The sequence below is a fragment of the Apiospora hydei genome (genome assembly GCF_038363865.1).
Source record: "Apiospora hydei strain CBS 114990 chromosome Unknown utg000003l_segment0_segment0, whole genome shotgun sequence".
Taxonomy (NCBI): Eukaryota; Fungi; Ascomycota; class Sordariomycetes; order Amphisphaeriales; family Apiosporaceae; genus Apiospora; species Apiospora hydei.
In genome coordinates this window covers 1,563,429-1,590,252 of record NW_027117362.1, presented here as the reverse complement: position 1 = coordinate 1,590,252, position 26,824 = coordinate 1,563,429, and the positions used below count along the sequence as shown (strand labels likewise).

At 54.6% G+C, this 26,824-nt stretch overlaps 7 protein-coding genes across 7 annotated transcripts; 5 read left to right on the top strand and 2 right to left on the bottom strand.

The window, feature by feature from the left end:
- Positions 1 to 814: 814 nt before the first annotated feature.
- PG997_002320 (uncharacterized protein) lies at positions 815 to 3,518 on the bottom strand (the record flags this gene model as incomplete). The annotated part of the gene is made up of 2 exons (XM_066806635.1): positions 815 to 2,222; positions 2,245 to 3,518. 2 exons carry the CDS (start codon positions 3,516 to 3,518, stop codon positions 815 to 817), a joined length of 2,682 nt encoding a protein of 893 aa, XP_066673931.1.
- Positions 3,519 to 5,088: 1,570 nt separating this feature from the next.
- PG997_002319 (Eukaryotic translation initiation factor 3 subunit CLU1/TIF31) lies at positions 5,089 to 9,185 on the top strand (the record flags this gene model as incomplete). The annotated part of the gene is given in 4 exon segments (XM_066806634.1): positions 5,089 to 5,299; positions 5,358 to 5,416; positions 5,482 to 7,851; positions 7,863 to 9,185. The coding sequence occupies 4 exon segments, from the start codon at positions 5,089 to 5,091 to the stop codon at positions 9,183 to 9,185; spliced, it is 3,963 nt and encodes a 1,320-aa protein (XP_066673930.1).
- Positions 9,186 to 9,949: 764 nt separating this feature from the next.
- PG997_002318 (60S ribosomal eL29 domain-containing protein) lies at positions 9,950 to 10,734 on the top strand (the record flags this gene model as incomplete). The annotated part of the gene is made up of 4 exons (XM_066806633.1): positions 9,950 to 9,982; positions 10,127 to 10,292; positions 10,377 to 10,531; positions 10,650 to 10,734. 4 exons carry the CDS (start codon positions 9,950 to 9,952, stop codon positions 10,683 to 10,685), a joined length of 390 nt encoding a protein of 129 aa, XP_066673929.1. The 3' UTR covers positions 10,686 to 10,734.
- Positions 10,735 to 14,200: 3,466 nt separating this feature from the next.
- On the top strand, positions 14,201 to 16,167 carry PG997_002317 (uncharacterized protein; the record flags this gene model as incomplete). The annotated part of the gene is made up of 4 exons (XM_066806632.1): positions 14,201 to 14,295; positions 14,337 to 14,689; positions 14,768 to 16,024; positions 16,093 to 16,167. The coding sequence occupies 4 exons, from the start codon at positions 14,201 to 14,203 to the stop codon at positions 16,119 to 16,121; spliced, it is 1,734 nt and encodes a 577-aa protein (XP_066673928.1). The 3' UTR covers positions 16,122 to 16,167.
- Positions 16,168 to 17,415: 1,248 nt separating this feature from the next.
- Positions 17,416 to 20,822, top strand: PG997_002316 (RNA polymerase III transcription factor tfiiic; the record flags this gene model as incomplete). Its single annotated transcript, XM_066806631.1, has 5 exons — positions 17,416 to 18,621; positions 18,678 to 19,572; positions 19,610 to 19,864; positions 19,935 to 20,270; positions 20,350 to 20,822. 5 exons carry the CDS (start codon positions 17,416 to 17,418, stop codon positions 20,820 to 20,822), a joined length of 3,165 nt encoding a protein of 1,054 aa, XP_066673927.1.
- Positions 20,823 to 20,912: 90 nt separating this feature from the next.
- On the bottom strand, positions 20,913 to 23,058 carry PG997_002315 (uncharacterized protein; the record flags this gene model as incomplete). Its single annotated transcript, XM_066806630.1, has 3 exons — positions 20,913 to 21,531; positions 21,626 to 22,532; positions 22,689 to 23,058. 3 exons carry the CDS (start codon positions 23,056 to 23,058, stop codon positions 20,913 to 20,915), a joined length of 1,896 nt encoding a protein of 631 aa, XP_066673926.1.
- Positions 23,059 to 24,774: 1,716 nt separating this feature from the next.
- On the top strand, positions 24,775 to 26,753 carry PG997_002314 (permease for cytosine/purines- uracil- thiamine- allantoin-domain-containing protein; the record flags this gene model as incomplete). The annotated part of the gene is made up of 3 exons (XM_066806629.1): positions 24,775 to 24,867; positions 25,016 to 25,821; positions 25,892 to 26,753. 3 exons carry the CDS (start codon positions 24,775 to 24,777, stop codon positions 26,751 to 26,753), a joined length of 1,761 nt encoding a protein of 586 aa, XP_066673925.1.
- Positions 26,754 to 26,824: the final 71 nt, after the last annotated feature.

Genomic DNA, 26,824 nt, shown 5'->3' with positions numbered 1-26,824 from the left:
TATCCCATCGGCTTCGTACCTTTGCTTCCTTTGGGGCCCGAAGCGGACACTAACAATTGTCCGTCCGTCTTCTTTCTGTATTACCGATTGATCGACCTGGTGGACCACGATGATGTTGGTTTTCCACTTAGAACTTGGACCTCGTCATTCCCTACTATCGAGATCCTCCAGTCTTGCCGCCCTGAACTGGACGCAAAAAGGAGGTGGTCCATTGCAATGATACTCTACTCGTCCCAGGGAATGTTCTTCGCAGCCCAATCGTAATGGGAACTCCTCTTGAACTCCCACGTGGATGCCCAGGAGATTGTAGAAATGCATCCCTAGTGTACTCTTTGATCGACCCACGCCGCCACGGGGAAGAGAGAAAAAAAGGAGCCCCTCGGTAAAGAGGGCTATAGGCGACGATTACTAAGGTGAATAACCGAGGTAGGGCTGTGTTTGCCGGGGGTAATTGTTCGGCAAATGATTGATGTGAAAAATACTACTACACAAATATCTACATGCATATTGATGCATCCATATCGAAAAAGTTGTTCTACTCGGGCTGCCTCGTTCGCGTTTCAGAGGGGGCGAACAATCCTCCGAACTTTCCCGTTAATTGGCAGCCAGCAGTGCCGTTGTCGCGGTGAACCGAAAGTACACGCGTCGCTTCGCTACGTTGCATAATCGACGCACAGCAGCAGCCTTATGGGATATCTGGTTATGAAACGTCGAAACGTTTTGGACCCAAACTGCCAAAGAATGGCTGATGTCTGACAGAAAACTAACGCCGCCTGAGCAGGAAGAAAACATTCAGACAGAGACAGAAACTTGTTCATATGCCAAGTTCGTCATCGCTGTGTATTATTAGATCGCCGGACAACCGGACACGACGCTTCTCGCCAAGCGGTCGCCTATGACTGCCGCTGCTTGATGTCGTGTAGTGATGCCGAACTGTCGCCGCCTTGGACTTGGACTTGGAACGGACTGTTGTCGCTGCTGCTGTCTGGGCCTCGAAGTTCTCCTTCTCCTCGCCGCCGACCCAGGCGAGTTCGTCATCGTAGCCGGCCCCCGCGGCCATCGTCGTCTTGGCCGTCGGCCGCATAGAACACCTGCGGTTACTGGACGTGGGCTTGAGCAAGTTGCACTGCTTCGGCTGCAACGTTTGATGACGACGGCCCCGCTGGCTCTCTTCGTCTGGACTTTGCCCTCGTCTCTCGTTGCCAGCTTTGCCGTGGTGGCTATCATTTTCTTCTTCTCCATCGGAGTTCGTAAACAAATCTGGAACGGGCTCTGTCTGAACCGATGGGCTAGCAGGCCGAGCAGTTGTAGAAGGTAAGGGGCTAATATCGCGACTTGCGGCTTTACGCGCTGTCGAGCTTGACTGCTGAAATCTCCCAGACCTCCTGTGTTGTACCTGCTTTCGTCGTTCCGCCACAGGACTGGCCGCGACCCACTCGCCAATCGTCTCTTCCCAACGGTAACCCAGCAAGAGGTCGGTAGTAGTTGCTGCTTGTTGTTTTGGTCTGTGTCCTTCGTTTGCTGTCTCTTCTAGTTGCTGGTGGTGTGCCGAGACGAGACTTTCGGCGTAGACGAGGTCCCTTAGGTTGCTCGTCTGCTGCGCGAGGAATAAGGCCCCGGCTCGCGTGATGCTGTTTATAATGTCTTGTTCGAGGCCCAGAAGTTGCAGATCCCGACATAGACGCTCCAAGTGCTGGTATGGTGCATCCGAGGATCCGCGTCCACAGATTTGGGCGATTTGTGAGATGAGCGAGATCATGCCACTGTAATGTTGAACGGAGTCATGAGTTGACACGGCTTTGCCGCCATTTGGCGGCGACGCTCCTAGGCTCAGCTCGAAAGCGCTGGTAAGTCGAGAATGCACACGCTCTGTTCGTAGACTCGACGAAGAAGCAAGAAAGGCGGCCAAGTATAATAGGTCTTTCGTCATGTTGGAGCTCCGGCGCTTACGTCCCTCCACCTCCATGAGGCATCCAAAGAAAGTGTATGTGATGTTTTGGCTGATAAAAGCGATGTTTTGCTGCGAAATTATGGGTTGTAGCTCGCCGACTCGAGTCGCCATCTCTCCGACGACATTCATCGCGGAGAGAATAGCCAATGAGCGGCTTATGGTCGGAATTATGTGCAAATCTAGTTGAGCATGTGCCTCGGTCTTCTGGCTGGCGCGATGGTGCCTGCAAAGGCTGATGATAGCGGTGACCAAAAATCGATGGCCGCTAGAGCTTTATCTCCTCTGGATAGGACCCGATGAGCCAACCCCCAAACTCGCTCGAAACCCCGGTAACGAGCCATTCGACGGGCAGAAATCCATTCGCCAATAGCGTTGTGTACTGCCGCAACAGAAACGAGTGTCGACTGAACCCAAGCGAGAAATTCCAAAGGAACGAAAGTGGCCGTAGGGTGTCGTTCTCTGCGAAAGATGCATCTGGCCCGGACGGGCTCGGGTACTGGCGTTGGATGAGCACTTCGATTTGGACCTCGGCCTCGGCGGTCGCCTCGTATTCCGTGCAAAGATCGATGACCAACATGCAGAAATCGTCGTTCAGAAGACCCTCCAGCATGGCCTCCCGCACAGCGGTGATGCCATCTGCTCTGGCGACGGTTCGTAAGTGACTCCAGCCATGTCCAGAGGCGCCCAATGTCTCTAATTCATTATATAACCGCAAAGAGGTGTCGGAGCTATTGAAAGCAGACTTTGCGCCGTTCTGTTCCGCTTCGTCCAGTTCCCAGGCCTGGACGCCGGCAATGTACCAAGGCATTTTCTTAAGGCACATATCCAGGAGAGACGATGCGCCCTTCGTCTTTTCTTGCTCCTGCGCCGTCCCCTTCAGCAGAGCCTCTAGGCTCCTAAATATCGACTCATAGTCACTGTAGCGGGAGGCCGAAACCAGGCCCTTCAGACTAGCCAGGCGGTCCTCGAGCTCACCACGCTTACTCGCGCCAGTCTTCTTCCTCCTAGCATGAGATGAGCTTGACCCCTGAGAACCCCGGAACTGCGAAACTTTGGCCGGAGAGGGTACCTCTTGACCTCTCGCGCGGCGCACCAACGGCGTGAAAGCCACAACCTCCCCGGGTGCCGGAAGACCCTCGTCTGCCACCTGAAGCTCCCTGGCGGCCCTCAACTTGATAGACAGGGGCTGTTGCGTAGTTTCCGAGAAAGAGCCTCCCGAGACCGAAGAGGAAGCTTGTCGTTCCGCGGATTTTTGCTGCTGCTGGGCGTACGTATGTCGCATTTTCTTTCGCGGGAGCATCCATTGGCAATCGGAACTTTGGCGTTTCCCTCCCGATTTCCTCCTTCCATCCTTCGTTGTCGGCAAATCCGTCGCCACAGCAACGGCAGCGGCACCAGGCTCCGGCAGCGACGTCAACTCTTTCCTAAGGAGCGCGAGCCGTGATAGCAAGGGCCGGAGCAGACGGTGACACCGCGAGGCGGTCCATGGCTGGGGCCGGTCTGGTTTTGTTGCCGTTGCCCTGGAGATCCGGTGTCGCGAGGGCTGAGGCGTCTTGTGAACGTCCATCGCTCGTTCTAATGATGCTGAGGCAAAAATCGATTTCTCCAAAGAATGAAAGCTCAAGATCGATACTCCTTATTGCATGGCGAAGACTGCTCTCTTTGAGTGCTACGGCGTAGATATGGCGAGTTTGGTGATGCAATGTAGCGATGCTATGCGATGCAGAAATATTTCCTGGATGAAAGTTGCCGGATGTCGGGTGAGGCGATTTCATCCAAACTGATCCAAAACGGAGTCTGGGATGAAGCAATGGTTTTCGTCTAACAATATGTGGTCATGGAGTTCGCGATGGCAAGGATCTGGAAGATAAACATGTCGTCTGGAGGATCGTCGTGAGAAAAGGGTTAGCCTGACCAGTGAGAGGCCCCCATATTGTTTATTATTGACGTATTTCCTACCTGGGCATAGTGCATGATGGGTTAGGTAAGCCTGCAAAAGCCCCCACCAATTGGAAGCACCAACTACCAAATAACGTAATCATTTTCTTTTCTCTTCCTATGAAGCCAACTGCATGCAGCCAGTGATGACAAGATGTGGCGAGGCTCATCTCCATCTTGATGAAGCTCCCCCGGATTTGAGGATAATTTAGGACACTACTGGAACAAGCATATAACATCGAATCTGCAGTATGCTCCAACTATGCACAGGTTCATGTAATGCTTTTATCAATCTGAGCAACGGGTGAATGACGGGTTTTTCTCGTAGAGGGGCTGAGGGGGCTTAAGGGCCTGCAAGGCTCGCCAGGTGGCTTGTGTGGGCACGCATTGATGGATTTGCTTTTCCTTTCCGCAAGTCTTTTCGGCATTCACAATGTGGGCTTGGCGCCCCTCGCTGTGCATAGTTGGGAGAGAGTTGTCGCTGTAGCCAATGAACAGCCCGCAGTCGACCGCTCGCTGCAAATCATTTGCAATTGCCTGCGAAATGTGCGGTGCATGTGGGAGAATGCATCAGATCGAGGCCCAGCCAGTAGTAGGTCCAGAGCCATGGCAGCGCACACGCACCAGAAAATGGTCAATGGCCATGGTCGATGACGAGTTACATGCTGCGAATTGGTGAGCGACGTGCTATGTACATGTAGTATGTGCTGCTACCTTGCTACCCTGTGGCGTATTAGCATCCGTTAGCCTGGGACCCGATGCTCGCTCCGGGGTACCGGGGACAGCCGGGAGGAGGGATTCCCCAATTTGATTTTTTTTGCACGCTGCCTTTCCGACACAAGACATCTTTCTGTAAAGCGAATTGGGCGTGAAGAAAAAAAAGTTATGGGAGCTACTCACTTCCACACCTCACCCTCCAACCATAACTAATCCCACGCTTTCCTCTCCCCTTATACGACCTCAATTGAGACGACCATTCATTCTATTGACCTGTACAATATTTTCTTGGTCTGTCTGTATACCTGTTTTAGACCTTTTCTTGCATTTCGCCGGCCGTTATTCGAGCTTCTGACAACGTCCTTTGCTGGTCGTTGCTCTCGTGCTTGTCATTGCACCTTCCCGACCCGAATTGGACATACCAATCCCACCTCGACGGCCATAGACACCAATCCTTTGTAAAAGTTTTGTCCTGCTTCACCATGGCTACGCAAAAAGAGACCCCCGCTTCGAATGCCCGTACGTCGTCGACCCCGCCTGCTGTGCCTGCAAAAGCTTTTGTGCTCTCGACTAACACACCCGTGACAGAGGAGGCAAACCCCGAAACTACCACCAATGGTCAGGCCACAGACTCTACTGAGGTAGCAAAGGAGCCCTCGGCTGAGGAGGAGGGCCCCGAACAAGCCGGAGAAGGTGAGCTAGCCTCAGACTGAGCATTGGGCCAATAAGTGGTCGGTACTAACCTATGCAGATGCTCTGTTCCCTCTGACCATCCTCCTGCCCCACGAGCCACACAAGATCCACGTAGTGGTAAGTTACCGACTTCATACACAAGGCATTGCATCTGGACGGCAACTAATACGCAATTTCTGCAGGCTTCCCCGCAGGAGCAAGTTCATGAACTGCGCCAGTCCATCATCGAGCTTCCCGCAGCATTCCAATACTCATGTTTCCACCTCGAGCACAACGGAGAGCGCATCAACGACTTTGTCCAAATCTCCGACGTCCAGGGCCTCGGTGCTGAGTCCGAGATCAAGCTGGTGGAGGACCCCTACACAGAAAAGGAGGCCAGGATACATGTCATCCGGATCCGCGACCTGATTGGTGCTGCCGGAGACCGAACCGATACCCTCCATGGCATCATTCCCGGCACTTGCTTGTTCGACGCTGTCACGGACTCCGGAAAGGACAACGACAACGCCAAGGCAAGCGAGTACAGCTTCGACGCCCAGGCCGATGTGGCTGCCACTATTCTCCCCAAGGAGGAAGAGCCAGCACCCAAGACAGTAAAGTCCGTGGCGCTCTCGTCATGGAACCCTCCCCCGTACCACCTGCGCCAGAAGGGCCACTTGCTGTATCTGCTCATTACCACAAACGAGGGTGAGCAGCACCAAATCACTTCGCATGTGGGTGGCTTCTACATCAACAAATCCTCAAACAGCAAATTCGACCCTGCTCCTCGCGCTGCGCCCAAGGGCGCCTCGGCCCACTCGCTCTACACCCTCCTCCAGGAGATCTCGCCTTCATTCAAGGAGAGCTTCAACGAGTTGCTGCAATATAGCAGCAAGAAGGACCCCATGGCGACCTTCCAGATGACCAACGCGATTCCGGCTGCACCGTGGGTTGTTCCCTCGGTAAACTCATCCATCACTCAGCACAGCTCAGATATCACACGCACGCAAGAGGGTTACCTGATTGCCGGTGTGGATAACACTGATACTCTGCGGGACTGGAACGAAGAATTCCAATCTGCCCGAGAGCTGCCAAAGGAGACGGTGCAAGATCGTGTCTTCCGCGAGAGGTTCATGTCGAAACTCTTCGCTGACTACGCCGAGGCTGCAGCCAGGGGCGCTATCCTGGTCGCTCGCGGTGAGGTGACACCACTTAACCCGACCGAGGGCCGCGATGCTCAGATTTTCGTCTACAACAACGTCTTCTTTTCTTTTGGCGCTGATGGTGTCGGCACTTTCACTTCGGAAGGAGGTGACGACGCTGCCCGCGTTGCTACTGGCAAGGACGTTAACGGTGTACGAATCGTGAACCAGCTTGACATTGACGGGCTTTACAGCCCGGCTACTGTCGTGGTGGACTATCTGGGCAAGCGCATTGTTGGCCAGACCGTAGTTCCTGGCATCTTCAAGCAGAGGGAGCCTGGTGAGAACTCGATCGACTATGGCGCTGTGGAGGGCAAGGAAATTGTCGCAGCCGACGAGCGATTTGCCGAAACATTTGCTCAGCTGTCCAAGGCCCTCCGAGGCAAGAAGCACGCTGTCTGGGACAAGGATGGCAAGCGTTTCGATCTCGAAGCTAGTGTCGAGACCAAGGGCTTGATGGGTACCGACGGCCGCAAGTATGTTCTGGACCTCTACCGCATTACGCCTCTCGACATCTCCTGGATGGAAGAGGTTGGCTCGACTGAGGGCAGCGAAGAGCCTTCTGATTACCCGCACCGTATGACGGTTCTGCGACCTGAGCTTGTCGAAGGCTTCCGAACGCAGAAGTGGTCTGAATGGGTCAACGCCGAACTGGCCAAGCGTCAAAAGCAATTGGCTGAGAAGAAGGCCAAGGAGATTGAAAACAAGGATGAATCCAAGGAAGAGTCCAAGGATGAGCCGGCCAAAGCAGCAGATGCCAAGGCCGAGGATGCGTCCGAGTCAAAGCCTGAATCCGAGGATGACGATAAGAAGGCCGCCGAGAAGAAGGAGGGCGAGACCGCAGACGAGGAGGAAGCCGAGGCTCGTCTTGACGCTTCCGCCTTTGATTTCTCACTCAACCCCGATGCTTTCAGCGGCCAAGTCCCCCAGACCGATGAAGAGAAGGCTGAGATGGCCGCAGACGAGGAAGAAGTCAGGAACGCCTGCAAGTATCTGCGTGAGAGTGCTATTCCTGAGTTCGTCAACGACGTCAAGAACTCGGAACTGCCTTTCCCTATGGATGGCCAATCTCTCACCCGCATGATGCACAAGCGAGGTATCAACATCCGATACCTTTCTAAGGTCATGGCAATCTGTGAGGGCCCTAGACTCAAGTGCCTTCGCGAGCTCTGCATGCAAGAGATGATTGCCCGATCATTCAAGCACGTTTCCGGAAACTACCTGCGCTACTTGCCGATGCCCCTGACGTCGGCTTGCATTGCTCACCTTCTGAACTGTCTCGTTGGCTTTGGTCTCAACCCTAAGCCTACTGCTGACATTGATGAGACTCTCAAGGCTTTGTACCCGGAGGCTGACCTTTCGTTCGCGAAGGTTACCCCGAGAGCCTTCGCAAGGAGATGGAGGAGCAGACTCAAACCCGGTTCAGATTTACCCTCGAGTCTAACTGGTACACAGAAATCAAGCCCCTGCAGTTGCTGCGCGAGGTTTCTCTCAAGCTTGGTCTCCAGTTGCAAACCAAGGATCTTCAGTTCGTCAAGGGCGAGCCTCAGAAGGCAGAGGCTGATAAGCCCGCTGCCAACGGCGCAGCTGCCAACGGCGTCAATGGTCAATCTCAAGGAGAGAGCAAGAGCAAGAAGAAGAAGAACAAGAACCGAGAGGGCTCTCCTGCTTCTGCTACCACCACTCCCAAGGAGCCGTTGACTTTCACTGCCGACGATATTGTGAACATCGTTCCTATTGTCAAAGACTCTGCCCCTAAGAGCGCCATTTCCGAGGAGGCTCTCGAAGGCGGCAAACACTCCATCATGCAAAACAACCGAAGGATCGGACAGGAGCTTCTGCTCGAGTCCCTCACTCTGCATGAGCAAATCTACGGCATTCTGCATCCGGAGGTTGCCCGCGCTTATTCTAGCCTGTCCCAAATCTATTACCAGCTTGACGAGAAGGAGGCTGCGGTTGACTTGGCCCGCAAAGCCGTCATCGTGTCAGAGCGTACTATCGGTGTCGACTCTGCCGAGACGCTCTTGTACTACCTGAACCTGAGCTTGTTTGTCCACGGATCCGGCGACAGCAAGACGGCTCTGGTCTACGTCAAGCATGCGCTTGACTTGTGGAAGATCATCTACGGCCCTGACCACCCCGACTCCATCACCACCCTCAACAACGCCGCCGTGATGCTGCAGCATATGCAGGCTTACCACGAATCCCGTATTTGGTTCGAGCAAGCCCTTACTGTCTGTGAGCGCGTCATGGGCAAGAACAGTTTGAGTGCGGCTAGCCTGCTCTTCCAACTCGCACAGGCCTTGGCACTGGACAAGGAATCCAAGTCTGCGCTGGTACGCATGAAGGAGTGCTACACCATCTTCAAGGAGACACTGGGTCCCGAGAACAACAACACCAAGGAGGCCGAATCATGGCTCGAGCAGCTTACCCAAAATGCCGTTGCTATTGCCAAGCGCGACAAGGATGTCCACGCACGACGACTCCGCGCCGGGATCAAGTTCCCGTCGCGTAACTCGGCCCTCACCGGAAATGTCGACCCCGTGGCGTCGATGCAATCCAGCGGACGGCCCAAGGCACCTGGCACCGATGCTAGAAGCATTGATGACTTGATCAAGTTCATTGAGGGTAGTGACTCGCAAAAGAAGAGTACCAACAAGAAGCGATCTGGCCGAGGAGGTCCTCGTGTTGGCGCCAGCAAATAAGTGGCTATTTGCATGAGTGCATCTTGTTTTGAGCAACCAATTATTGGCTGACTGGGGTGGAAATGTTTATACGGAGAGAAAAAGGCTGCATATAAAGAGGGAAAGGGTTGAGGGGATAGTGATGAGGGATGATCTGTACCATACGGAGGATGGAGGGAAAATACTTTTGCAGATACGGCTGGAGTATATTTCGGTGCTTCGGGGGGATTCTGTGCTGCTTTGCTGGGAGCAACTGCTTGCTTACTCATAGAGACGTGACCGGTTGATCACGACGGCTGCATGAAGGGTACAACTGGGAAAACGAAAAGCATTTGGGCATGTTCTTGTTACATCACATACATCTCTTCTCTGTGTATGTGTGTGTATTTTCTTCTGTTGATGATGCCATACATACTTTTGGCGACCACCCCACTACCTAAACAACGGCTGACGACGACGAGCAACCACCACTGCAACGAAATAACGAGCTTGGGTTTGCTACTTGTCGGGAGGCCTCTTGATAAAATAGAAAATCATCTTCACTCTACGGGTTGTGCAATCGACGGTTGTAACTAGTGACGGCGTATATTATGAACGATGACATGAAGACACTTCTATTGTGTACAACGTGATGCCTGTTTAATGCGCATCTTTACCACTTTCTATTGACATTAAGGTATGAATTCTCTCTGATTAAATACCAAGCAGATCACGGACATCCTTCACGTATGAAAGTAAGGCAATAAGCACATATCCCTCCTCTGTCGCCCTTGTCGAACGGCAACATGAGGCACCTTGACCTGTGCTCGTCCTTTGAAGTGAGTGACCTCCAGCTGTCAGCCCTGGACTGGATGTCGAGATAAGGATCCACTATTGGTCTGGCTGGCCACCGGAGCCAATCAAATTCGTTATCGGATGTAGTGGGGTCAGCAGTGAAAAAAAGCGCACTAGGCCAGTCACAGCCGACGTCCAGCCCTAGTAGCGCCGCGCACATTTTCGAAGTGACCGACTCGCACTCAATCGATTTGCCTAGCGATCCATTCTACTTTTCGTCACCAGTTCTTCAATTCCGCATCCCCATCACCAAACCACCCCGTCTCTGTACAGGAACAGTCGTCGAGATGGCCAGTATGTTACCACCCGTGTCACGCCCTTCGCTCAGGCAATTTGCAGAATGGGAATGCAGTTACTGACAGAATCTTCTGCGCGCAGAGTCAAAGAACTCGTCCCAGCACAACCAGAGCAAGAAGGCTCACCGCAATGGTATCAAGAAGCCTAAGACTATGCGTTACCCTTCGCTGAAGGGAACCGACCCCAAGTTCCGACGCAACCACAGACATGCTCTGCACGGCACCATGAAGGCTCTGGTACGCGATCCTTGACTCCTCCCACCGATCACCCACCGCGACCAGAAGGAGAAAAAAACTGCCTCTGATTGTGACGGGTCAACAATCATCCGGGCCGATGGCTAACAATTCCCTACAGAAGGAGAAGAAGGAGGGCAAGCGTGAGACCGCATAAGAAGTTCGCCCACAATTTTTTTCGAGTTTCGGAGCCAGGGCTTTAGGAAGGCAGCACATGCCACGGCGTGCATCGATGGCGAGTTCAGGAACTTTTCGGACCAACGACATTTCACGGGTCCCGGGGATATATGATCATGCATTTGGCTGTCTTTTACGTCAGAGGACTGTCTTCAATGGAGAAGATTGAATCCAAACTGGGCTAATGAGCCACGATGAACAACCACCAAACCAGCCCGTCCGCTCGCCCGCGTCCGCCTTTTCGCGTGCCTCTCCGATGCCGTTTCCTCCACCGAAGAAGTGATTTGGGCTGCGTCGTCGTCCAGTGTGAGATCCGAACATCCATTCGTCCCATCCCATCCCATCCTCGTCCCCATTACCTCAACCCCCTATGAAAGTGACTCGAACGGAGCGCAACGCAAGTTGCTGCTCTGAACGAAAACCGGCATTAGTGTGTACAGCTGTGGAATCACTCCCTTGTCCAACTGCTGAAGGAATTATTCTTCGTGCCGAGAAGAACTCTTTGTCCGTCTATTACCAAACGCCTTTGCTCAAACGACCCGATTGCAAAGGCGTATGAATGCTGGACTACATCCCCATCATGATATCGTTGATTATGTCTGCTCAACTCCAGAGCCTTCCACGTGCCAGCAGAGCAGAACCTCTGCATGTGTCATTCAGCTGATGAGGCTGTAACCGCATACTATTTAGAATTTTGCTCCTATAGTAGCTAAACCTGATACTGTTTTTACCATTGCCATTGAGGATGATGTGTTGAGCCAAATGATTGCACGTGATTCTTGTGTACACCTACCTACCAAAATTGACATGACGGACCAGTCGCATCTGCGGAGTGACCGTGAAATTCCTTCTGCGCCAGCTCAAACTCAGCTTCGATTCGCGACGCTGTCATCGTCTCAAGCCCCTTTCTGCGAACACTGGGCTCTCGGTGGCCCGACTATTGGGCTGACTGTTCCATCTGGCGCCGACTGGGTAGATTTGGCAGTCGGGTGCAGGCCGCTCTGATGCTGTTTCTTCTACCTGTCAAACGGTGGTGTGGGCTCCTGGCGCTGGGACTCCTCCGGGCACTGGCTCGAAAGCAGTAGAAACTGTGGATCTATTGGCACTTGTCTTGACCGAGTTGGGGAGCTGTGTCCTTTCAGGAGGGAGCGAGGAGAAATAGGAGGCCCGGTGCCCTTGGTGCCTTGACCTTTTTAACATCAGTAGGACTGCCAGGTGGACTGCCCGCCTATGCAAGTGCTCTTTGCCTCCTCCGTATTCATGCACGCATAGATACCACCTGCAGGCTTACCTATTCCATTCTGGTACGTGATATGATGTGGGTGGGCTTTTTCGGCATTCCCTTTTCTTCTTTTCTTCTTCTTTTTTTGCTTTCAATGCCCTTTTGGAAATTGGGCTAGGACTGTCAGGAGCCGTGGTGGGTTTGATTTATCGGCCAGCCGGGCCTGTAACCTTGGACGGTTTAGAGTTGATGATGACCTGGGGTGAGTTAACAGCTGGAACTGTTTGAGACCAACATATAGATATTTGGAGCTAGATATGTACATAATCTTCGATAGTAGTGTGTGTTAACTAAGCAACAACTCCTTGGAAACGAAGTCTAGGTAAGTATGTATGTGGACAATTGCAGTTGACTGGTTTCGTGGCCAAGACTCGGTAAGTGAATAGATGACGCCCTTCTTCTATGGGCGTGTGTAGGTGCTCTCGATGCGGCTTTATAGGCGCAGATGCCAAGCACAGGCTGAGGACGAATGAGCGACCTGGAAGAGGCTCAGACTCTCTGCGGCAGAAGTGTTTGGGACGCCGAGCTTATTGGACTGGACATTGAGCCAAGGAGCGTGTGAGTGGCTGATGATACTCGCAGAAGCAGGCAGATGCAATGGCCCGCGGATGGTGCAGTCCCATATGCCCGACATTCCTCCTTTGCTGCTATACGGTGCTGGCGGAGGCAACACACCACTTTTAGGACGCTGTACGACCGATTGGCCATGTACTGTCCTGGGAGAACCTTGGATCGCCCCAGACGGAACCAAGCCCAAGATGTAGTAGGTGTGTCCCAGCCTGGTATCTAATACCGGGATCCCGCATGTCAAAAACAGCTTTGTCCCTACACGTACCCGAGCTCGCAAATATTGTACTGGGCGTAGGTGACGGATTGACAGGTGTCTACAATACATTGAACAGGTTCTACCGAGTTGCCCATAGCATAGATGTTAAGGTTCGCTAGGCCTAGTCACTCCTATTTCCATTGGCACGTAAGCTCGTCGTCGTCGTATTGGATGTTCGTGTTCATCTCATATGGGGTGGTAGAGAAATCGATCAATTTGGTACGTTGTAACCCTGGTGGTGAGGTCTGAAGGCCGCTCCGAGTCCCGACTGGTCGAAAAGTGGAAGCTAATGGAGCCCGCTAACGACCTACCGCTGCGCAGCTCACAGCTCGCTACGGGCTTTCCAGGCTTTCCAGGCCTTACAGGCCAGGCAGGGCCTACGAGCGCCGCCCGCAGAACGACCCTAAAGCCCCCTAACTGCCTAACGACTGCCCCTAGAGTTCAGCCCCATCCAGCTCAGTGGCATTTCCTCCAAGAAACATTTGGTCTGATCAGGGAAAAACAGGGACCTGCTGTCCCATTGAATGTTCCTTTCTGCTGTTGGATTGAGACCTTATCTGCTGCTTGTCTCCATAAGTTTTTTTTACTTGCTGCAGAAAGCTCACGCCCAACCTGCAGGCAGAATTACATACGGAGGTGTGCTGCGCTCCCTCTTTTTTTGTTGCAATTGACAGTCAAAGCTATCATTTGGTCGCTTTCTATAGACACTACTCCCTACTTCTCTCGTGATCTATTCTGGCCAGTCTCCCAGTTCTCGGGCAGGTCGAAAGTGGATTCCATCGAGGCTTTGTTGTTGCATCGCCCTTGGAAGAAGCCATCCATCGAGAATCTCGAAACAGTGCATTACCTGACTCCCCTTGTCCATTCTTTCACACGGGCCATCGATCGCCCCCGTTCCGGACCGCAGGGGTCTTTCGTCGTTTCACATTGCCTGCCAGCCCTGCCAGTCTTTCCCTTTGGGGCTCCTCGACTCGACTCGACCGACAAGACTGCCTGCCTTTCTGCTGCTGTGTGTCGTCTGCATCCTGCCTTCGCCTCTGCTTCTGCGCCTCTGCTTCATGAAGGTGTGCTGGACAGTCTTCCCGTTCAGAGAACCACATTTCCCCATCTAGCCGACCCTGCCCGGGCGATTAGAAATATTCCCCTTTCCGACTTCTTGTCTCATCCCCCTCCATTCATTGTCCTGCTGCTGCTGCCTTTCAGCTAGCTCGCTCTCTTTTTAGCATCATCTTCAAGAGCACATCCCATCACACACACCAAAGACGTGCTGAACAAAGCAAAGGCCAAGCAGTCGAGATTTCCCATCTACCAGCAAAAAGATCAATAATCGTTGCTTGAGCTAGTGTCGTCGTGTAAGGTGTCTCGCGAGGCAACCTCTATGCTAAATATGAATCGGAACAGCACCCCGGAAGCCAACACGGCCTCGTCGCTTCGCCCGCCGTCGGCCAGGACCTCCGCCGCCGCCCAGCATAACCTGCGAGCGTCTGCCGACATGGCTGCCATGGTCGGCAACCCCCCTCGAGCCGAATCCGCCCGTCGTCGGACTTCTACGGCCAGTCCCAGGGCCAAGGCCAGGGCGGCGCCGACGCCGACCCCCAGGACAAGATGACGCAGCAGTGGATCGCCGACATCGACCAGTACGAGACCACGCTGGAAGAGATGGCTGCTGCTACGCTGGACCAGGACTTCAAGGACGAGCTGAGCGCTATTGAGCAGTGGTTCCGTGTCCTGTCCGAAGCTGAACGCACAGCTGCCTTGTATGCCCTGTTGCAGCAGACTACTCAAGTCCAAATTCGTTTCTTTATTCAGGTTCTTCAGCAGATGGGCAAGAGCCACCCTATGTCGGGCGTTTTGTCGCCCGCCAACTTTGATAAGGGTAAGTCTCATGCTTGGGGCTGTTCGTATTTTTCGGTTTATTGATTCTCGATGCTAATTCTTTTGGCTCGCACTACAGATCCTATGTCGAACCGCCTTAGCGATGCTATGGGCAAGCTGAACGTCAACTCGACCAGAAACTCGATGTCCCAGGCCCAGAACTCGACCAAAAGACACTCTGGCCTCGACCCCTCGACTATCAATGCCATGTTCCCCGATGCCGCCGCTGCCATTGCAACCGAGAAGGCCAAGTTCACCCAACAGACTGGAAACCAGCCTCCGTCGAACCGTAACAGCACTGCCGTCGACGTTCGCAACTCCCTCGCCGCCCCTACAATTGCTGAAGAGTCCAACGGTCAAAACCCCTCTTCCCCCTGGGAAGGTGGCAGACCCAAGTCTTCTTCTGGCCAGGCCCCCATGGGCCAGTTCCAGCAGCCTCCGCCATCTGCCGGCCTGCGGTCACCCAGACCCCCTCAACTTGGTGGCAACCAGAACATCCAGAGCACCACTCTCACGACCGGCGATAAGCAGGGCTCCGATCTTCCTCTTCTTTCTCCCTACACCGCTGGTGGTAACTGGGCCTCTATGGTGAACACCCCTATGGTCGCCAACTTTCAACCAGGCGGCGGCCCTAACCAGGCTGACATGGTGGCCAACGCGACTGCTATGAAGCTCGCTGCTCTGTCTACTGTGAATAACCGTTTTGCGCTGGACGACGTACGAAAATATCGCCGGGCGAGATCTAATGATGCTCCGGGAGCAAACCAGAACCCCCTTTCACCAGGTGTCCAGGCAGGTGGCATCCCTAATAATGTTGTGATGATCAACGAGCACGGACAGGTCATTAGCCGAGATCAGATGATTGCTATGCAGAACCAGCAGATGGGCAGCTTCGGTGCTCGCTCGCGACCCAGCTCGCCGGGCATTGCCATGCAAGGCGGCTTCCCCGGAGGAGCCATGCCCTTTGCTTCCCCTCAGAACAACGGCTTCCTGGGTGTCTACGATGGCAACCCCCTTTTGAGCGGTGGTCTTGGCATGGGCCAGATGGGTCTTTCGCCTGAGGGCTATCTGTCTGACCACTCCGATATGAACCGTGGCCGATCCCCGCGCGGTCGCCGTGGTACCTCGAAGCCCCCGGAGGACCCGACCGACCCTACTCTTTTGCAGGACATCCCCGCTTGGCTACGCAGTCTCCGCTTGCACAAGTACACGGATAATCTGAAGGATTTGAAGTGGACCGATCTGGTTGAGCTGGACGACGAGGCCCTGGAGAAGCGAGGCGTCAACGCGCTAGGCGCTAGACGTAAGATGCTTAAGGTTTTCGAGCAGGTCAAGGGTAAGTAAGAAAATCATCGAATCTGCGCTTCGCTATCGGACATGAACAGTACACTAACAGCCTCACAGAAGCCAAGGCGGACGGCAAGCTGGCCTAGCCTTTTTCTAATGAGCGAGGAGCAAACTTTGACAGTAGTTCTTAGCAGTTCAGACTTAACATCGGTAGATAATAACTAGTATCGAGAGGTCAGGCCACCCCTTTATCATCACTGGCAGGGAAAATTCAGGATACTCAGGGTGCATCTAGGGGGTTTCGGAGCTAGGATATACATGGCAATGCTGCTCTTCCGTGGATTTTGGAAGGGAAGAGGGAAGGCATTTGTTGCTTGATTGTTTCTTGGAGTGAAACTTTTGGCGTGTCAGGCGGTTTTTCTCAGCCAATCGATGAGAAAATCAAAGCATAGCGGATTTTGTTGTTGTTGACCTTTCCCTGTATTGTTCTGAAATTGTGTACATAAAAAACATCTCATCATTTTCATCATCAACGACGACGACAACGGCGGGGGCGAAGGAGGAAAAGACAGGGGCGGGTGGATGGACAGGACAGCCGGTCAGTCACCACAGGACCACCGCTTACTCTCGTCTTTCCTTGCAGCGGAATACGAACTTGGAAAGAAGAATCACAAGTACGAAACTTTCACCGACTTTACCAAGCTTGCTCTTATTGCAAACGTCAACTTCTCGTGACATGAATGGATCTATCAATTTTGCTCTGGGCATATCTGGAGAATGAGTGGCATATGTGGTGCCAGCAGATGGGATAGATAGCCTTCACGCAATCTCTGGTTTTGGTTTTTGGTTGGGTTTCGATTACATTTGAACCGTTGACGATAACTGCTACTGGGGATCGTTCAATATTGATACAGCTGATTCCATTGAATACCTAGGTATCGATGGGGGTCCGACTTGACGATAGTCAGCATAAACTCCCAGCTGGCGCGCAGGTGGCGTTGTGCTTCTAGCAGGTACAAGCTTTTGATAGGTGGGTGCGAACAAGAATATCCCAGACGGGATTACAACGTCAAATGAAGGATGGATGCAGTTTTCAATGAAAATGACGGATCAATCCATCGGAAATAAGGATAAAGAAGGAAACGGAAGATCATCTATCTGATATCAAATTTGCATTCTTTCCCCGACGTTCAATTTGTTGGGTTGGGCTTATGCGAACCAATGCGTTGTGATGCCTTCTGATGATTGGAGACGACAACTCTTGATGCTCGCAAGGCCATGCGACGAGCAGCTTTTACTTATTCCACGGTTTTGGTTTTTCTGGTAAGCTTTTGTTGTTCCACTTCTGGTTGGGATTTAACCCCAACCCAAACCCCAACGCTACATCGCGCTGCATCTTTCTACCCAGCACCGGATCATGGATCAACCAGACACAAGACAATGGCTACACGCCGCAGCCGGCGCTTTTGCCCAATCTCAAGCGCAGGTGCTGTACCAAGAGGCCCCTCCGTGCCCCCGGAAGGCCTGCGGGTGGAGGAACCGGCAGAAGAGAATGACGCCCTTCTCGAGGCCCAGAAGCAAGCGCTAGGCACGTTCGAGGACTCGGTGCGCAACTTCGTCAACGCGCGCGACATCAAGAAGGCCGTTAAGTTCGGCCTCGACGATGATCCGCAGGCGGCTGCTGATAAGGCCCCGCGCATCGTCAAGAAACGGGGTCCCCGCAAGGCCGCCGAGCCCACCGGCGATGTCAAGATGCGCCTTAACTACGCCACCACCGCCTACATGGAAGGCCGCCTGGACGATGCTCTCAACTACGTCGAGGATGCCATCCGCATCAACGGCGAGATCCACCGGGCCTGGACCCTGCTCGCCAGCATCCTCCAGGACCGTGGCGAGGTCAAGCAGGGCCTCCTGGCGCTCGTGTGCGCTGCTCATCTGGAGCCCAAGATCGTTACCGGCTGGGTCCACTGCGCGCAGCTGGCGCTCCAGCTTCTGGACAGCTGCCCTGAGGACTTTGAGGATGTCTCCAAGATTGGGTTGATGGCCCTGTCGCAAGCCATCAGGATCGAGCCGGACAACATCGCGACGCGCCTGGGCAGGGCCGATTTGTATTTCGCGAGAGAGAGCTACAAACACGCTATCGGCGAGTACCAGCTTATTCTCGAGCAGACCCCCTACGACCTCGCGGTTCTCCGCGGTCTCGTGGAAGCCGCTGTCCAGCTGTCGATGACTCGGAAAAAGGGCACCGAGAAGCCTCAGTACGCTGCCAAGGAGGCGTATCAGCGCGGCATCGAGCACTACCGTTCTGAGTTCGAGTTGGGGAGCCATGATCCAAATCTCCCTCTCACTTGGGATGACTTCATCATGTATATCGAGCTCCTACACCACTTGAAGCAATGGGAGGATGTCATCAGCCAGACCAAGCTGTACGCAAGGTGGCTGCTTGGAAGGCGAGACGAGAGCTTCTGGGACAGTATTCAGGACGACCGTGAATGGGATAACTACGATCACCGGCGCAATGAGATGATTCCAGACTACGCCCCTGGAAAGCACCCGATGGAATCCTACGGCCTGGGGCTCCCTCTACGTCTACGGGCAAAGCTTGCTATTTGCCGCCTCCACTTGAAACAAGACGATGAGGCGATGGTACGTATTTATCTCATCATGCGTGCATATACTCACTCAACTGACCACGAACGCAGCACCATCTGGAATGGTTCGAGCCTATCGAACTTGTCCCAGACGATGAACAGTACTCCGATATATTTGCTGAGATAGCCGGGGCCTTGTACGAACATCAGCACTTTCCACGAGCACTGCGCTTCTATGATCCTCTGCGTCATCAAGAGGGGTACCTCGATGCGGCCCAACTATACCAAGTTGGAAAATGCTATCTGGAGGCAGGAAACAAGCGAGATGCCGAAGACTATTTTGCTGCCGCCTTGGATGCCGAGGAGTCAACTATCGACACTCGTATCAGTGCGCGTTATGAGCTGGCGAAGATGTACGAAGAAGCGAGACAAGGAGAGGAGGCCTACATTTTGGTGAATGAAGCTATGGAGCTGGAGAGAGATCGCGATGAGAACCTTCTGTACGGCGATGGAGATGGCGCATACAGACCTCGCAGGCCATTGAAGGCAAAGCGGAAACCTGCTGGCCCGAGGAAACCCAGAGTGAAGGGAGAAAAGGCGTCACGGCCATCCGGTCCCAGACGTCCAAGGGAACCGAAGGAACCAAGGACCGGCCCGAAGGGACCTTACAAGCGTCGTGTGAGAATCTTCGCTCTGAACGAGGATAGGGAGCGTGAAGAGAACGCAAGATCCGCACACCTGGCCACAAAATGGGAGATAGTGCGTGCAGGTAATCACCAGACGGAGGAACTTTCCGGTGGTCCTGGGGAGGAGTGGATGGCAGCCGCCAAGGAGCTTATCGAGGATTTCTGCTCATTCAAGGCTTTCTTCCCCTGGGAGAGATATCTCGTGAACATTGGCCTTAAGCAGGACAAAGCGGGCTTGTCTTCGACCAACCCTACGCTCTTGAAGATGGCTCAGCGCTTGAAAGACAGTCAGTCTCTTCCCGAACCTTCGTTTGCTTATTGTCGCGAGGCTAAATGAAGCTAACTTGTATGATTTAGATATCGATAGTTCCCAGGCGGCAGAACAGGGAAACCGTGTCCAGTCGAACCTCGAGAAACGCGTACACGAGAACCCAGTGGAATATCGAGATGTCACGTTCCCCGAATGGCTCGACCTGTTTGTTGGATACGCGCTAGCCTTGGCCCAGGTTGGCCAGACGAAAGAGGCTTACAAGATTTGCGAGTCGGCGAAGGACGCCAATGTCTTCTTCGAGGATACGGCTAACTTGTTTCTGATTCATATAGCGATGGCAGGTATGTTTGTTTCCATGAAGTATCTCGGTCGATACCCTGCGTAAGCTGTTATTGACATTTCCTTTCGCAGCTTGTGCTCTCCGCGCTCGCGATGAGGAGAAGTGTGTCGAGGTTGCTCGGTACATCATGTCCAAGAACCAGTTCTCGACCGATGGTTACCGCGTTTACGCTGCCATTTGTCGGCTCTGTTCGTCGACGGCCGGCTGGTATGCCGATTCCCGCGTGCAGAAGTTCACGCTGCGCCAGATCAAGATGATGGATGCCGCCTTGCTGCCGCCGGAGCAGAAGGACAAGTCGCTCGAGGGCCAGGATGTTAAGGTGTATCCTGGTAAAGAACTCGACGCGACGCTGTTGATGATGTACGGGCATATCCTGTTCGTGTCGAACAGCTTTACCTACGCTCTCAGTAAGTTTGACCTGAACCTAACGAAACTCGGTGAGACAAATGGAAAAGCGCTAATCCATCTTTCTTATCTACCTCATAGACTACTTTATCCGAGCCCACGCACGTGAGCCGAACAATCCCATGGTCAACATCAGCATCGGCCTGGCCTATGTGCACTACTCGCTGAAGCGCCAGGCCGAGAACCGCCAGTACCTGATCGTACAGGGTCTGACCTTCCTGCACAAGTACTACGACCAGCGGCTGGCGTCGGCGGAGAACTGCTCGATGCAGCGGCAGGAGGCGCACTACAACCTGGCGCGCAGCTACCACCAGCTGGGGCTCACGCACCTGGCGATCCAGTACTACCGCCTTGTGTTGCGGGAGATCGAGGCCAACCCGCCGGCGGAGAAGGAGGAAGAGATGGGAGAAGAGGGGGAGAGAGGCGTGATAATGAGGAGGCGGAAGATGGAGAATCTGGCGCAAGAGGCGGCCTATAATATCCAGAATTGCTGTCTCATTGGTGGGGATATGATTGCGGCTCGGAGCGTGGCGGGGCAGCATTTGGTCCTGTGAGAGGGATATGTACGTTGTATGTTTTAATAAGTGCTTAAGCATGTAATCTGTAAAATTCGTGTTGGCGAAAGACTCGATTCTTGGGTCTAATTATCTGGTTTCCACCTGCACCAATACGCCGTTGCGGCCCCTACTGTTATCCTCGACGGGGTTTCCCGAGCCGGTTTTCTCCTCTGGCAGTTGCTGCTGTCGCAGCTCATGAACCGACGTGTCAAAGTCCTCTTTCACTTCGTCATCGCCGCCGCCGTCGTCTTTCAACGGCTGCAAGCCCCGATCCCGGATAAAGGCACAGCCCAGAAGGCACAGGCCGATCAGGGGGATCTGTAAGATGAAGACGGCCCGGCTGGCGGCCACGTAGGCTTGGATCAATAATGGACCCTCCTCGTCGGCGGCCGAGAGCAGCAGCAGATCCTCCGGTACCGCATAGGTGCCCTTGTCGGCCAGGTGCGCGTACGGGGCCGGCAGGCTGGCCCGGAGGGCGGCCTGCAGGACGGCGCCCGAGACGGCCAGGCCACAAGCGCCGCCGCCGCAGCGGAAGAGGTTGCGGTTCGCGATGATGACGGCGCGCTTGGACTTGGTCACGTGGGCTTGGAAGGCGACGAGGGTGGGCTGGAAGATGCAGCCGACGCCGGCGCCGATGAGGAGGAGGGGGAGGATGATTAGGCCCGTTGGGGTGGTGGCGGTGTAGAGGAGGGTTAGGCAGGAGCCGCTGTGTAGGTGAGGCGGAGTAGTAAGTATGACATACTAAGACAGGTTTTGGTTTTGTTTAGGTGAAAAGGGGAAAGGACAAGGATAAGACTTACAGGGTCCACGATCCGAAGCCGAACCAGATGACTTCGCCGTACCGCTTCGTCCGCGCGATGTACTGGCCGCCCGCGACGGAGAAGATGGACTGCATAGCGACGAGGGCGGCCGTGAAGGCGGCCGAGGCTAGGACCGAATACCGCCGGGCGTTTTGGAGGTACATCGGGAGGTAGTACAGGTAGGACTGGTACACGGCGCCGAAGAGGAAGGATTGAGCGAGCATGATGCTGATGACGGGGTTTTGGAAGATTTCCACTGGACGGACAGTCAGTACGCCACGCCCCTGAGTTTTCTTTCTTGTATTCTTCTGCGCAGCGGTAGAGAAGAAAAAGGGAAAGGGGCGGCCGGGGATAAGGCAGGGGAGGAAAAGAAAGTACTGACATGGCATCATGGGCAGCCGGGCCACCCTCCACTCAACGAAGATGAAAAGACCGAACGACAAGACACCGATCACGAGCATGCTGATCACCATGGGCGAGTCCCAGGGGAAATAGGCGCCCCCACCGCTGATGGGAATCAGCAAAAGCACGACGGCGATGCTCGAGGTGGCCACGCCAGCCCAGTCGATCCGACGCAGGCCCTCACGGATTTTGGCTTTACTCTGCTGTTCCTGCTGTTGCGGCGACGCAGACGGAGGAATCCCCGGAATCAGGAACCAGCCGACGCCGCCCATGAGCGCGGCCAGGGGCGCCGTGGTCCAGAAGAAGGCCCGCCAGGTCGTGCGCGGGGAGGAGATGAAGGCGGCGGCCAGGAAGGGGCCGATGATGTTGCCCAGGCCCACGCATGAGCCGATGAAGCCCTGGTATTTCCCGCGCCGCTCTAGCGTGACGATGTCCGACACGATGATCATGGCGAGGTTGCTGACGCCGCCGCCACCGATGCCGGCTAGGGCGCGGAAGACGTAGACTGTGTTGGGAGTTAGTCAGAGTCAGAGCTGGTTGGGTGGTCGGGGGAAGGGGGAGGAAGGGGGATGAAAAAGTCGACAATGGCTGCTGAGCCACCCCCATGCCCATCAACCAGCTCTTTCAAGTCATGATGCGGGGGCCGTTGCTAAGCACTTACAGCTAGCAGCGTTCTGCGCGAACCCACACAACAAGGCCGCGATGCTGAGCAGCGCCACAGCGACGAGAAAGACGGCCTTGCGGCCAAAGATGTCGGACAGGCGGCCGTAGAGCATGGCGAAGGTGGTGTTAGCGACGAGGGACGCGGTCCCGGCCCAGGAAATGGTGTCGCCGGCGTCCAGGTCGGCCGCGATGGTCGGCAAGGTGACGCCGATGCCATTTTGATCGATGAAGGAGATGAGCAGCGACAAGGACAGGACGGCAAACACGGTCAGGAGCCGCGAGCGCGAGAGCAGATTGGTCTGGTCCGTCAGGGCCCGTTCGGCGGCGGCTTGGACGCGGCTGTGGTCCTTGGCGGTGGTGCTCGTCATCTTTTCTCGAGTTGCCTTCATCGTCTTTTTTTTCCTTTTTGTATTACTTGCCCTCTTCTATAACTCGTGTTCTCCTTCGCTCGGCTCCCTCTAACGACCAGAACAGGCCAGCTAAGATTATATTGGGTAAGAAATCAGAGGCCCTTCTGTACTGATTGCATCAAATCAAGCTTCTTGGAAGGTTTTAGCCAGACGTATAGCCGCTAGGGTACCCCCTATCGTATACGACTGGGCACAACCTATGGAGGCCAAGGCAAGTTGAGGCCTGGACGACCCCGTGCGTATTCTTGTCCCCCTGTTGAAAATACCAAGGCAACAGCAGAATGATGGTTCCAAGAACGACAGAGTTTACAGCCTTCGCAGACATAGCAAGAGAGTATTGAAGGCATATTCTGGCCCGATGATAACTTCCTGCATTGAACAAGCGGTCTTGATGTGGGCCTTCGGCATTCATCCGACGAGAATTCTAGAAGCAAGTATATTTCGCATCATTATTGGTTTACCTGAACGGAATCTGCCAATCTTTTTGGCTTGAGCAGCATGGAAAGCAAATCCATAAATCGTTCATGACTGGGTGGTAACTTCTCTTCTTCGCGGACAGTGGGGTTCTTGTTCATAGTATCCTCGAACCAGGCCGGAGTTTGAGGCTCGAAACTCTGCTGCCAGGCGATAGACAGACGGAGTGCTCCGAGGGCATGATTTGCCGTCTCCTTTTGGCGGCGGCTTTGCCGGGTTTCGTCGGAGGTTTCGCTGCAGCTCCGAAGATGGTCGGAATGCATCCGACAAATCCAACCCTTCCGTCAACCATTTATTTGACTGGCCACGCCAGAACCACAATCACCAAACCACCACATGCCGAGAAGACTAGTGTATATCAGGACCCCAGGTTTATTTATCTATCGCTAGCACGCATTCAGCATTCGCTTTACCCACTTGCCCGCAGCGAACCCACCCTGCCTATCAGTGCAAGGATCTATCGTTGCCCGCCCTCTCGGCGGCCAGAGACGGCAGGGTATCAGCGGCCAGACGTGACGGGCCAAGATTCCTTCCAAGCACCCTGCTTTAATTCATCTCTAAAGACCCAACTGGTTGGGACTCGGTATTGGGTTCGAGCAAACAATGAGTCCCGAACCCCCTGATCGGGACCCGACTTGCTGGGTACCTGACATGAGCGCATCCCTGAACTCTATGGTGTCTTTCTTCCGTATGATAACTACCATGCAGCCATGATGCGCTGTTGTTATCTGTCTCAACAACACACCAGAGCTGCCTGCCTACCACCATCCCGGTCCGACAACCCAGTCTAGTCTTGGAATCCTCTGCCATGGCGGTGGAGCCCAATACCGGCAATGCGGGGGAAGCATTGGCGTCGGCCCTTTGAGTAGGATCAATGATTGGTGGCTCTGGTCGCTTATGCAGCAATACCGGAATGATAATGGCCACTGATAGAGAATGGTGGTGTCAGGGCGAGAGCATGGTTGGAATATATTCCATCGGCCCGCCCAGGCTACCTTCCCATCCAGAGGGCTCCTGCCGCCCCTGTTCGTTGCCATCGTCTTGCATATATCCAATTACTTCCTGCCATGTACCATCATTGACGACGTGTGTGTACGTCGGTCTGACGGGTTATACTTCGACAACCCAAGCGACGACATCTTCTCGTAGAAGGACGGCAATAGAGAAAACCTCATTTGAGAGGAAGTAAGATCCACCGCTATGGCGACCGCGGTTCGCAGGGTCAAGACGGCCTTCTCGTCCAAGGAGGAGTTTAAGAAAGCACTGCTGGCGCCGGACGCCCCAGCCGAAGGTGTAAGTCAAAGTTTTCCAATGACATCCGTGTTATTTGCATGCCGAAACATGGATCTCAGCGGTCATAGGTTGGTTTGATCTATGGCTAGACTGTATATGCATATGGTATGAGAAAAAGCCCCGAATATGCTGACGCGACATGATATAGGCCGCCTACTTCAACGAAGACCTCCTCCCCACCCCTCCCGAGCGGCGGACGTGGACGGCGCTGCACTTCTTCAGCTACTACCTCACCCAAACCTTCAGCTCCGGGTCCTACAACCTGGGCGCGACGCTCGTCTCCATCGGCCTGCAGTGGCACCACGGCATGATCGCGGCCGCCATCGGCTCCCTCATCCTGAGCGCCATCGTCGTGCTCAACTCGCGCGGCGCCACGCGCTACCACGTCGGCTTCCCCGTCTTCGCGCGCGCATCCGCGGGCGTCGGCGGCGCCAAGCTCTTCGTTGTGGTCCGCGCCTCGGTCGCCATCATCTACTTTGCGACGCAGACCTTCTACGGGGGGATGATCACCGCCGTCTGCCTGCGCGCCATCTTCGGCGCGGCGTGGGACCGGATCCCCAACACGCTCCCTGCGAGCGCGGGGATTAGTTCGAAGAACCTGTTGGCCTTTTTCGTGTACTGGATCGTGCAGTTCCCCGTCATGTTCCTGCACCCGACGCTGCTGCGCCACCTGTTCGTCGTCAAGGCTGTCTACACCACCGTTGCCCTCTTCGGCGTGCTGGGTTGGGCCGTCCATGCCAACGGCGGCAGTATCGGCTCGTTCAGCTACGACAAGCAGATTGTTTTGTCTGGAAGTGCCCTCGTCTGGCCCATGATCCAGGCTATTAACAGTGTCATGGGCGCGCTCTGCCCTATCCTCATTAACCAGCCCGATGTCGCTCGCTACGCTATTTCGTTTTCGCAGGCGACTTGGTCGCAGAGCACAGGAATCCTAGTTTCGAAGTTGATTGTCATGTGAGTCTCGCCGATTGCTAGCCCCCCCCTTAAATTTGCCCTTTCTAATTTACGCTCCTATTCTCTCTAGGTTCGTAAGTTGCGCAACCACCAGTGCCACGACGGGGATACTAGGCAAGAGCTACTGGAATGTCTGGGACCTATACGACGCCATCCTGTCCGAGTTCTGGAGCCCCGGCGCGCGGGCCGGCATCTTCTTCGCCGCCTTCGGCATGGTCCTCGCCACCATCGCGACCAACGCCGGCTCCAACTCCCTCCCCGTCGGGGCCGACGGCTCCGGCCTGCTCCCACGGTACCTGACCATCGTACGAGGTCAAGTCCTCTGCGCGGTGCTGGCCCCGCTGTGCGTGCCCTGGAAGATCATCAGCAGCGCCTCCACCTTCCTGACCTTCCTGGGCTCCTACACCGTCTTCCTCATGCCCATCTGCGGCGTCATGGTCGTCGACTACTGGACCCTCCACCGCGGTAACCTGCACGTGCCCTCGCTCTATACCAAGGCCGCCGGGTCCCCCTACGCCTACACAAACGGGTGGAATCTGCGTGCCGTCGCGGCGTGGGTCGCGGGCGTTGCGTTTACGGTCCACGGCATCGCGGGATCCCTCGACCCGGGTGCCGTCAACCAGGCGAGCAAGGATATGTATAAGCTGGGGTTCCTGCTGTCGTTCTTCATAGGGGCTGGGGTGTTCTGGGTCCTGAGTCTCATCTGGCCTGTACCCATGTACCCGGCGGACCATACCACGGCCGATTATGATGGAGATTCTAAGAGTTTCGAGTACATGGCGCAGTCCGAGGGCTTCTTCGCGGGCGAGAACGTGGATCGCATCCGCGGGGTCCTGGTGGGCGATTACGGGATCGTCGACTACGGCGATGCTCTTCCAGCGAGGGGCTACGAGGCGAGTAGTAAAGAGAAGGATCAGTCGATTGTCGTGTGAAAAGGCGAGGGGATAGGATACGTCTAAAGGCGGAAATGGATTGGAATAATATGGTCTAAGGAAGATGCTTA